Raw genomic sequence first — 12,504 nt, forward strand, 5'->3', positions numbered from 1 at the left:
ATGAACATTATGAATGTGGTTACTATGAAATGAATTAAACATTCCCACATTGTTTCTAGATGTTTATATATTACTGTGTCAATGCTTCACATTCTGAACCACCTCTGGCATGAAACTTCTACAATTTAGTTTTTTTTGGAAATCTGCATCAGATTCAAGTCTATCTGTTTCACCTTTGCACAGGTATACTTTCAAATTCATTGGGTTATGTTATGTATTCAACAGTTTGCTGGATATTTTATATATCTGATTTATCGCAGAGCAATGCAAAAATGACACTCGCTCTAAGTCAATAACATGTTTATTTACAGTACTTTAAAATATCTCATCACTTACAAGATTTCAGTACATGGTCTCTACAGAACTCTGTTTTTAACCAGAACTTTCTATTGTGGTTTCCATTCATTAAGTCTCAAACTCCACCCACAGGCTTAAGCAATTAAGCACAACGAACATTGATCAGTGAACAGACTAATACAATCAAACACAGAACAATTAAACCATTTATCAAGAAAACCCTATATGCCAAATGAGAGAGATTGATTTCATCAGTTAGAAACTTACATTAGAATTTTAATGGAAAATCCTACAAGTTAACTTTTTAAAAAAAACTAGCAGCCAAGATGGCCACTGCAATTTGCATCTGAAATACCAGGAGATTGAACTGGAGACAAAATGTCTAACAAGAAGAAGCCCAGTTAGAACAATGCTTTGGCTAACTGAGTAGATTAGCCAGATCACCCTCGTTAGCGGGACATTCCAAACTATCTGGAGCCATTCATAAATGGAGACGTCCCTCCAGGGGGTAAACCCTGACAACTCCACCTGAGAAAGGTTTTGGGTTTTCGACTTGGGACCTTATTAAAAACCAAGGGGATTGAGAGAACTATGTGAATGTCTGTCCATCTTGGAAGAAACTGGGAGTTGTTACACAGACAAAGAGATGAGCAGTAACTGAGTGGGCAGCAGCAGAGAAGGTTGCAGGCTTCCCTTTCTCTCTCTTTCTTTCTCTCTCCCCAGAACAGATCAAGTCTGAAAACCATCTGTGACTGTGGACCCTCCAAGCCTACAAACTGCTACAGCCAGCAACCAGGGGAAGAGAGACAAATACAATTCTGCCTTCAAGGAAGCTCTGAGCAAAGCAAGTCAGCCAATGTGCACTTTGACCAGCCAAGGACTTCAAGAATACAGCTTCAGCCGAGGACTACCTGATCATCTACTTCACAGACTGTGCATTGAAGTTCCATTTATTCTGGACTTTAATCCAACCACCAAATCTATTTTCCCTCTGTAATCTATTTGTGTGTGTGTGATTCTCGTGTGGAAGTGTGCATGAATGTGTAGCGTATTTGTTTTAGTATTTTTTAATTGGGGTTAGAGTGTTAAGTATAATAAACTTACCTCTTTCTTGTTTAAACTCAGGTAAACCTGTCCGATTGATTCTTTCACAGTCACTGTAAAGGAAAAAGGTAAAACACTCACTGAGGTGGTAAGCACAACCACTGTTTAAAAAAGGAATAAACCCTGTTGCGGTCAAATAAGAGGAGCTGCAGCAGCTCAGTGAAGTAATGGAAGGGAAGTTCAATGATTCTAGTTGCTCAACATCGTACACCCTGTGTGGTGATATACTTCATTTTATCGAGCTGATGGTGCTCAAGATGTTGCCATTTTATATTATCAGGCAGGCTGAGGCTTGAGGCATCTTCAGTACCCAGTGTTCACAGTGATGTGGACTGGCAGTCCTCTCAGTTCCTAGAACCTGCACTCAGATTGTGTACAAGACTCATTAAGACCCCAGTTTTATTTAAATAGCACAAGGTCTGATAATGGCCAGAATTTTATGCCCCACCCACTGGAGGGAGGGGGGTTGTAAAATTGGGTGGGAAGCAGGGGGTGATGTTCCATAATCTTCCTGCCCCCACTGCAATTTTACGAGGGTCAATGGTGGTGAGAAACGGCCTGCCCACCCCAGGCCAATTAACTGCCACTTAAGGGCCTCCTACCGCCACTGCTGGTATTTTACCAGTGACGGGCGGGCAGTTCAGGATTCCCAGGAGGCCGCACAGTAAAACCTGGCGGCCTTCTTGTGGGCTGGGGGAGGGGGGCCTCCTCATCAGGCACCCTGTGCCCCGCAGAGAGCATCCCGCCCCTACCCCACAGCCCAACCGTCCTCTCTGCACTACATTTCCCCCCACACAACCGAAACTCCTTGCCTTCCTGGGGCCTGGTCAATTGTCCCTGGCGAAGCCCCACATGCTTAACTTCATTCCAGGGCCAGAGTCCCTCTTGCTATTCTGGCTGGATGGAGTCCAGGCAGTGACCACCTTTCTAGGTGGCACTGTTGGGACTGAGAGTTGCTCAGTCCTGCTGATTGGCCTTTAGCTCTTGGAGGTGGGACTTCCTGCCTTCGAGGGGTGGAAGTCCTGCTCGAGGTCAATTAAGGGCCTGGGCCACGTAAAATCATAGCAAAGGCAGCTCACCCCTGACCTTTTGGCCGGTGGGCAGGATCTCCTGCCCAATGTAAAATTCCAGCCAATTTATCTGAAGCACTTGACCAGCACTCTAGCTGAATCAGGCAATTCAAAGGAGACCGAGTCATAAATGTTACTCTTTATTGCTAGGTAGCCCCCACCTTCAATATGGCCACCTTCTGTTGTAGTAATGTCTACAGCAGGACCTTCAATACCTGACCTATGAAAGAAACCGCCCTAATACCAGCCATTACTTTAATTCTAACAAAATCCACAAACACTTCATTAAGGGCAGCCAGCTGCCCTCTACGAACTATTGATACCATGACCTTGGTGTGTTCCGAATGTTGGGAGCACCATCCAAATAGTTAATTTAGCAAACCTTGCATTATCATGTACATCCACTGCTTGCCCTGACCTAAGGAAGGATATACGTGCCATAGAGGGAGTGCAACGAAGGTTCACCAGACTATTCCCTGGGATGGCAGGGTTGTCTTATGAGGAGAGATTGAGGAGACTGGGCCTGTATTCTCTCGAGTTTAGAAGAATGAGAGGTGATCTCATTGAAGCATATACAATTCTTACAGGGCTCAACAAGGTTGATGCAGGAAGGATGTTTCCCCTGGCTGGGGGCTGGGGGTGGGTGGGGGGGGGGGGGGTGGTGTCTAGAACTAGGGGACAGTCTCAGAGTAAGTAGCAGGCCATTTAGGACTGAGATGAGGAGGAATTTCTTCATTCAAATGGTTGTGAATCTGTGGAATTCTCTACCCCCGAGGGCTGTGGAGGCTGAGCCATTGAACATATTCAAGACAGAGAGTTATCAATATTAAAGATATCAAGGGATATGGGGATAGTGCAGGAAAATGGAGTTGAGGTAGAGGATCGACCATGATCTAGTTGAATAGCAGAGCAGGCTCAGGGGCTGAATGGCCTACTCCTGCTCCTATTTCTTATGTTCCTATGTCCTAATGCAGAGCAGCTTCAGCACCACTGTATCAGGGTCACATTATTATCCTTATAAATCCCCTTTAATGAGCATGTTTTTCAATGGGGCAAGATTAGGTTTTATAAAAGCAAAATACTGCAGATGCTGGAAATATGAAATAAAAACAAAAAGTGCTGGAAATACTCAGCAGATCTGGCAGCATCTGTGGAGAGAGAAGCAAAGTTAACGTTTCAGTTCAGTGACCTTTCATCAGAACAGAAGATTAGGTTTTATGCTTTTAATGTTCAACTGAGCCTTTTTGCAGAAAGGTGTGTTGTATGATCACTTTAAGAGTGATGTCCCTTTAAGAACTCAGTATGCTAATGAGCTAAATACCAAGACATAATCATGTGATTAAAAGCCATCGTCACTCTGCAACTGGAACACCCTAGACAGAGGTTCTGTACGTAGTTTGATCTGTATTGTATTCATATTTTAGCTGTTAATAAACCTATTAGAGATCCTCAAAGGCACTGGAATCCATGTATCTCATTGTGTTGCTTAAGATAACACAAGGAACACATGACAAGGTGTACATATTTTGAAAATATTATATAGTTTGTTTAAAGTAATATTACTGCTGTTTGGAGAATTATTGGATTGGCTCAGGTCTAGAAACAAGTTGTGTTAAAACAGCTATTTTATTAGACTGTGGAAATATTTGTACTGATTATCAAAGACATCTAAATTTCATAAAAAAACAATAAATAATTATGAGACATTATTAGTGAGTTTTACTACATCGTTAATCATGCCATGCTTCATCTATTTTTGTGAGCATCTGGTAAATTATATCAGTACCCTTTAATATCAATGGTGGTTTACTAGAATAGAACCTGTAATGAGGAACTTCAGTTATGTGGAGAGACTGAAGAAGCTGGCAGTGTTCTCCTTAGAGCAGGGAAGGTTAAGGGGAGATGTGATAAAGGTGTTCAAAATTATGAGGGGTTTTGATAGAGCAGACAGGGAGAAACTGTTTCACATGGCAGGTGGGTCAGTAACCAGAGGACACAGATTTAAGATAGTTGGCAAAAAGACCAGAAGGGGAAATGAGGTGAATTCTTTTTACACAGAGAGTTGTGATCTGGAATGTGCTGCCAGAAAGGGTGGTGGAAGCAGATTCAATAGTAAGTTTCAAAGGAGAGGTGGATAAATACTTGAAAAGGCAAAATCAGCAGGGCTCTGGGGAAAAAGCAGTGAGACTAATTGGATTTCAATGAGTCAGCACAGGGACAATAGGCCACGTGACCTCTTTCTGTGCTCTAAGATTCTATGACGGCCGCTGACAGATTGTGGAGACTTTTATTCCATTAGTTTGAACTGGATTCAAACATCTGTCCCAAAGATAAAAGCAATGTGTCCTTAGCTACATATTATTCAGTTTCCAATGGCTTGTATTCCTATTATGATCTGTGTCCTATATCTTCATATGGCTGAGTTGCATTGGGAGGAGCAATTCCTTGATACAAAAGGGCTGATAGAAGTTTGAATTTACCCAGCTATCATTGTAAGATCAGTTCACAACATTGGAACTGATGTAGAAAGTCAAGGGTTACCAGAGTTGTATTTTCTCCCTCAGTACCTTTCCATCACAAGTTCTGAGTGTGTTTATCTGTGTGTACGGGACCAATGTGATTATACAAAGGGACACTTCCTGATAAGTTGCAGAATGAATAGCCTTGCTGTAACTGATGATTTTTGAGAGACTTTGGTCTGCTGAAGGCTCTCCCCTGCATGCTTGTAATAGATTTTCCGATTTCGGCTCACACCTGACTCTGAAGTGTTTTTTTCCCACAACAGAACAAATGGCTTGTTTTTACTGTTTTACAGTTTTACTGTTCTGGCTGTGCATTTTACCTGATATAATGAATAAATAATAAAATGCCTCTGGTATTCAGACTAGCTGCAGAAGCCATGTACATTTGTCATTGGTGATGTTTTGCCTCTTGTTGGTGCATATTTCTATTCACCTGGAATGGTGCACTGATAGCTACAACAGGACCACATTTAATCTGTTACTGCAGCTAATTGGTCGAATTAATGACATTTGGCAATCCATTTGACATTTTTCAAATAATATTTCACATATATCGGGCAGTATTTTATGTAGGTGATGGGAGTCTTGGTCACCAGCCGAAGAGCCGGTGATAGCCCCACATCGGCTGTTTTCGGGAAGACCCGCTGCATAACGTGCCAATCAGGCACTGAACTGGGCAGCAGCAGGCCTTCCCCAGGATTAAGGACCCTGGGACAGAAGTCCCGCCTGCTGGGAGCTGCCAGCCAATCAGAGGCTGATCAGATGTAGGGAGCTCGGCAGCAAAGGCAGGGGGGCTGGCTCTCACCAGCTCCACTGATCCCGATGTCGGGTCCCTTAATCAGGCATTAAGTGCCTTTGAATGAGGTCCCCCCCACCATGGGAGCCAGTAAGAAACCGGCATGGGTTTGCTTGTCGTGCTCCCCATGCAGCGATTGGCCCACCCGCCGCTAGGCTAATACTGGCAGCGGCGGGGTGAGGCCCTTAATTTGGCATTAATTGGGGTGGAGACAGGAAGGTGGTGGGAACCCGCCCGCTTAAATGCTCTCGCTGCCTTCAAGCTCGTTACAGGAGAGAGCATAAAATCCAGCCCATCATCTTTTAAAGGTGGAGGAATGATAGAGTGAACTCTTTTAATATCTCTCTAACTATTAAAGTAAGAAACATTGGTGTAACTTGCAGGAGGTAACTTCAGATTTAATGAATCAATTTTTCCTTACATAGGTGAGTAGGACAATGTACCTCAAAGTGACCGCATTGATTTATTTAGACACTGCAATGTTTGATCCATATGAAAGAGATGCCAGTGTTTTGAGTTTTCTCTGCTTACATTGCAAGGTCGATTCACAGCACTCGTACAGCATAAATTGTCCAAAGCAAGTGCTTGCGGAACTATACAGCACAACCCAGCCAGTTCAAAGTACTCATATCTCACTGAGACAATGGAGCTGTACTCGGATTCATCTTTGAAGTGGCTCCAGATATGAGTAGAATTCCAAAATAGCAAAATATGATTTTCTCTCAGATTTGGGGACACTTCAATGATAGAAACTAGGGATATATCACAGTAAAGCTCGACTGCTTTAGCTGGTAATTACACTAACAAATTGAAATTATCTGTCAGAAAGTGTAAATAATCCCATCATTCAAACGTATAGACCCTAAAATTCCTAATCGGGATTAGGTGTGAATTGGGACTCGGGCCAGGAATTTCTGACTCGGTCGATTTATGCCAGGGTTCTGCTGGAGAAGAACAGCAGAAATTCCGTTCAGCTACAAGTTGGTTTGAAGAGGCTTCCATCCTCCAGTGACAGCCGCAGGCCAATGTTGGAGTTAGGGAGCAGGATATCACATCAGCAGGCATTAAGTACTGCTCGTCACACTCACATCGGCAGAGTGGGGCCCCAGAATTTCTAGGTCTATTGATAAGTGGGGAGTACATTACATTGAAAGTATTTCCCTCAAACTTCCTTCCTCTATTAACAAAGTGCTCTGATGTGTTACTGTTGTTTGATGCATCCAATTAACTTGTCTTCTTTCCGTCATCAGAATGACTTTGGTGGTCATAGAAGCCTTGTTAATAAATGGGTGACTTTTCTCAAAGCTCGTTTAGTATGTGCCGTTCCAGGACCAAATGGCATTGACACTCATTTTGATGAACTGCGTAAGTAGGAAAACAGATGCCATGACATGCAATTATTCATCTTATTTTAACAAATTCTCCATGTTTTATTTTACTGGTGACTAAAACATAAATTATTGTTTTTCAGAAGATATTTACATAATGAATTCTAAAGATCCCAAGAATCCTTTTATCTATGGCATCTTTACGACTTCCAGGTAAGGAAAACAGTGCTTTGGGTGTGAATAAAGTAAATTGGACAGGTCTCTTTAATCATATTTGCTTTGATAGCTCTTGGACGGTGAAGGGGCAATTTTATTACATATGCCGGAATTTTACCTGGTCAAAAGGGACAGCGATGTCGGCAGGGGTGGGGTGGTGAGAGTGCGGTCGGGGGAGGGGAGCAGATGAAAATAATAGGAGATGGCGTCAGGTCAGGCTCCCAACATCATGATGCCAGAGGGCAGACAGCAAGTCACGTGGGGACTCCACTTGCCGTTTGCAAATGAGCAATTAAAGGACAATTAAGATAGTTGAGGAGGCAATTAATTGACACTAATTTTACTTGCCCCTCAAAATTTTATAAGCCACGCACAGGCCACATGTTAGGTTGAACCCACAGCAGCATTTAACAGGCAGCAGCTGTGAGGGCCTGCTGCACATGGCAGATGTACACTGCCTTGATTTATTATCACAGAAGGAGAAGGACAAACATTTGTGTTGGCTTGAGGCCTTCTTGAGCAGTTTTCCTCCTGGCAGGGGGCTCATTGGAGAGGAGCCTAATGGTGGGGGGTGGGGGAAAGAAGGACTGGGTGGGAAGGACTAGGTGGCCTCTCTGCAACAACAGGAAGTGGCACGCCCTTAAAACAGCATTGCCCAGGTGCCATGGGGATCTGCACACAGGTATCGGGTGCTAGTGGCCCTTTAAACATGCTGCCAGCACCTTCTTCCTGGTCATGGGACGATGTGGCCGCCACCTTACCTCACGCCCCAGGTTGTGGATTTGTCAGTGACCCCCTGCCGGCCACTAATTGGCCAGCCAGCGCGTGATCGCTACCTGCTTCCACTTCCACCTCTGAGACCCTGCAGCTAACGGTTAAGTCTGGCCATAGGCTCTGAATTTCCTTGAACTTTTTGTTGCTGTGCTGCTGTAACTTTGTTGTAAGTGTAATGGAAACTCCACGTGTGTGTAAACAGGGTTTCTACCACATTTTTGACAAAGGTCTGATGGAATAGCAGCAGAAACACCAAAGAAATTCAGAGCCATAGAAGCAGAAATTCATCCACAGAGTGGAGTTCAACTATTCTTCACCAAAACATTGAAGCAGCTGTCTGCAATGATAACCAGTCAAACCTCCGGCCTGTTTATTTCCCCCATTGGTTCAATGAAGCTACAACATTGCCCCTGAGTCTGCAAACAGTCTGTGACTCTGTAGGTGTCTGACACTACTAGCTATCTATTGCTCCTTTCTGCCAGTAATTGGGAAGTGACAGCACATCAGGGATGGACAGCCAAATCCTCAAAAGGAATTCTGGAGTGTTATAGGTGACCTTCATTTTTTTTGGATTATCAGTTTTACCAAACAGAAGAGATGAACATCTAACAGTGTGAAAGATGCTTTTTGATTAATTATTTAAACACAGTAATAATTATACAGTTTGTAATTCCATTAATGCATTGTTGAATATGTCCTCTAACAATATATGGCACTTGCACTCAAAGTTGGGTGTGTTATAATTTATCCCTTTTTTACTAAAATTTCTGCATTTCATATTTATTTAACAATTCAAATGGAGCAACAAACTTTAGTAAAGTCAGCACAGGGCATGTGAACAGTTCTGATGCTGCAGCATATTTAGAATCGGGTAGACTAGGACTTTTCTCTCTCCATTTCTTGTCTCCTGTGTTTTTAAAATAGCTCCCAGCATGAAGCACAGATTTAAAAGTCATGTGAAAATATGATAGAGAGTGGAGGTAGCCTTATTGCTGTTACTCCCTTTTTGTGGGTGGCGATGAAGTCATACTTAATTTGGGGAGATTTTGCCTTGATAAAGTAGGTGAGCTTGGACAGATAGGATTGTTAGCCTTTTGGAAAGTGACTGCAGGAGTGGAATGTGGTTCTTTATCTCATTACCTCAGGCTAACATGTATTTACTGACCAGTTTGCCATTGTCAATAGCACAACCATCTTCATTGGCAGTTGCTTCAACCAAATCAGCAATTTTTAAGACCTCATGATTAGAACTGTGACCAAGGGGTCCATAGAAGCCCCAGATACGTCTCGTATTCAGTAGGACAAGAGTTAATCTGTCTACCACAACAGGCCTCTGAGTCAGGATTTTCACAACCCATGCAACTTAAGAGTAAGTTTCCGTGTATTGACTCCTGTGCAGCCCCTCCTGAACTAGCTTCCTCCTGAGTTTCATTCTCTGTTGGCAAATATATTCTACATTCCTTAATAATTGGGTTTATTGAATAATTATTTTCATGTTTTTTTCCCGTATAGCAACATCTTTAAGGGGTCAGCTGTGTGTATGTACAGTGTGTCTGATATAAGAAGAGTATTCTTGGGTCCATATGCCCACAGAGAAGGTCCGAGCTATCAGTGGGTGCCATTCCAAGGAAGGGTTCCATACCCTCGCCCAGGAACAGTAAGTGGTTATAACATTGGTGCATAAATAAATCTATCTCTGAATAGACCTATTAACAATGGAGTAACATAAACTAGCCCCAGATTGAAGAGGATTTTAAAATTCTCATCTTTTCTAAACATATATTACATCTCAAAATTTATTTTACACTTTTTAAAAATTTCCATCCTGTGTTTTTCTGTTATTATTTTTCTATTTATTCCTCTTCACTTCTATTCCCTGTTTCTATTAATTCTCTCTCTGTACCATTTTAAAAAATGTCTTCTGTCTATATCTTTACTGTCACATCTCTTATTGTTTTGCCTCCTGTTGAACTGTAAAATCCCTCGGGGTCTCTTTTATCTGAGTCTTCCATGTCCACAGTCAGCTTGTCCCCTCCCTTATTTTGTATGTTTTTTTTTCATTTTTTCATCATTTCCATTTCTCCCCTTTTGCTTCCACCTCCCGATCTCACATCTCCTCTGATACCTACTTAACATTGAGTCTCTTCAATGGAAAAATAATGGCCCTTTGGTGCAAAACTAGCTTCCATTACATAGCAACTGAGAAAATGACCAAACCTGACCACAAAACTGACGATAAACAGTTTCAAAAAAGTTGGTTTAACCCTTAAAAATCTGGATGTTCCAATACAACCTACAATATGTGACAAGAAGTTACACATGATTGTCTTGATTTTTTTTTTAACCAAGTATCAGAAGGTAATACCTAATGAAATAATACACCTGGCTACATGGATAATTGTCCTAGACGGTTCTTTTCCATGGGCTTGTTTTATGAATTATTGTTTTCTGGGGCAGAATCTCATTCAATGGGAGAACACATCGAACAACCAGGGATGGAGGTCCCTGTACCTGATTTGCAGCCTTCCCAATTTTTCAGTCATCAAAATTAATAATTGGGAATTTGGGATTGTTGTGAATCAAGTCGGTGAGCTTTGCTCCTGACCTCGGATACTCCCTCTAATCGAGCAAATCTCTGTGTCAGATAGATTAACCCGGAAACTCCCGTATTTACCTTCAGTTCTGGAGGACAAACCCCTTTTTAATTTCCAGAAGTAATATGATTACTAATCCAGATATCATCACATAAAACAAGATAAATATTACACTTCAAAAAAACTTTTGTTCTTTTATTTTAATCTGTTACTATTGCATCAATTAAAAATGTTCAAAGCTACAAGAAAATGATTTTAAACAGAATCTATTTACACTATCAGGCAATAGCAGAGATTTCAATAAGGCCACCCATTATTGCAGACTGGATTCATCGATTACAAATGAGCTACCAGAGGGTCAGCCAGCAGGAAATGTCACGATCTAGTTAGGAAGTCATTTTCCTCTATTTCTTCTCACCTGTTTATGACTGTTATTGCAAGCAATAAAAATACTCTCACCACATCAGTGTTATTTTCACTAAATCCTTCTGCATTTCCCATTTATTGATCACTTCAACATGCTCATTGCTTCCAAATCCTCTCCCCAGACTTTGATTAGTACTTTCCATTGTCAATCAAACTGCAAATTGTTGGTATATTCAAAATTTATTTTGAAACATGTGGGTAGATGATGCAAAACTCCTTTCTGTCCATGCGAAATGGGAGTGGTTATCATATATGAACTCTTTGTAGTGTTATTCTGTAGCAAAGAGATTGTGAGAGTGGAGTCCGAGCAACAATTTATAAGAAAGATATAGCTTGTATTTATATGGCATCTTATTGTGTCCTCACCATATCCAAAGCACATGACAATCAATGGCACCCCTTGGAAGCATATTATGTAGGCAGATACAACAGCCAATCTGCACACAGTAAGGTTTGACAAACAGTAACTGAGTTGAATAATTTAGTTAAAATCTTGCTGGTGTGGATTGAGGGGATGCTGCTCAGATCACTGAGAGAACTCACTGTTCTTCAAATTGTGCCATGGAATCTCTGAAGTCGATCTGAAGTGTTGGATAGTCTATCATTTAATACCTCATCTGAAAGACTATGGGCTGAATTCTACCGGATTCTCAACACCGCGGGTCGCGGCAGGTGGGGCTGGTAAAATTCTGCAGGGAGTGGCCCGCCTTGACCCACGACGCGAGAAGGGCCCACTGCATATTACTGGCGGTGGGGGGAACTCGGTGCAGCTCCACCACCGCCCAGTGGCGGGTCCTTCATCAGCATATTTAAATTAACAGTAATGGTATTTAAATAAACTTACCTGCAGGCAGCATCCATCTCACGCCGATTTTATGGCCTCCGTTGTGCTTCGTGGACCTTTGGAACTCCGTATGGAGTTCTGAGGCGAGAGCCTGGTGGGGAGGGGGCAGGAATAAAATTTTCAGGGCAGGAGGGATGGAGGAGTGGGGAAAACAATTTTGATTGGATGTGGGGATAGTGGGAAGGGGTTGAAGGGCAGAAGGTTGGGGAGGAAAATTCAGGTAAGGAAAAAGGCAGGTTTATTCAATAGTGGGCAATGAATTGACCATTGGGGAGATTTTGGGGAAGGGCCACCATATCATTTTTATTTGTTAATAAGAAATAAAGCATTCTGTACCTTTAAATATTAAAATTCCTTCTAAGGTCTTAAAGCCCTTTAAAAATGGCGCCGGACGCCGTTGCTGGGATCCGGTGCCATCGCGCAGGCTGCTCTGCCCCTCTATTTAAATCAGCCCCCACGCGTAATACCATGGGAGCTCAGTGATGGCGCATCTGCGTGGGATGCACACCACCATCAGAGTGCGCCATCGCAAA

At 42.4% G+C, this 12,504-nt stretch overlaps 1 protein-coding gene across 4 annotated transcripts in view; it reads left to right on the forward strand.

Annotated features, from left to right (window-relative positions):
- Nucleotides 1-12,504, forward strand: part of sema3ab (sema domain, immunoglobulin domain (Ig), short basic domain, secreted, (semaphorin) 3Ab) — a 500,953-nt gene that overhangs the window by 428,203 nt on the left and 60,246 nt on the right. For all 4 annotated transcript variants that reach the window (XM_068059617.1, XM_068059616.1, XM_068059615.1 and 1 more), the window contains 3 exons: nucleotides 7,040-7,154; nucleotides 7,261-7,330; nucleotides 9,620-9,764. In XM_068059617.1, the coding sequence (XP_067915718.1) occupies nucleotides 7,040-7,154; nucleotides 7,261-7,330; nucleotides 9,620-9,764 (330 nt within the window). The remainder of the gene's footprint in view (nucleotides 1-7,039; nucleotides 7,155-7,260; nucleotides 7,331-9,619; nucleotides 9,765-12,504) is intronic.

This window comes from Heterodontus francisci, chromosome 27 (genome assembly GCF_036365525.1).
Source record: "Heterodontus francisci isolate sHetFra1 chromosome 27, sHetFra1.hap1, whole genome shotgun sequence".
NCBI classification, from domain to species: Eukaryota; Metazoa; Chordata; class Chondrichthyes; order Heterodontiformes; family Heterodontidae; genus Heterodontus; species Heterodontus francisci.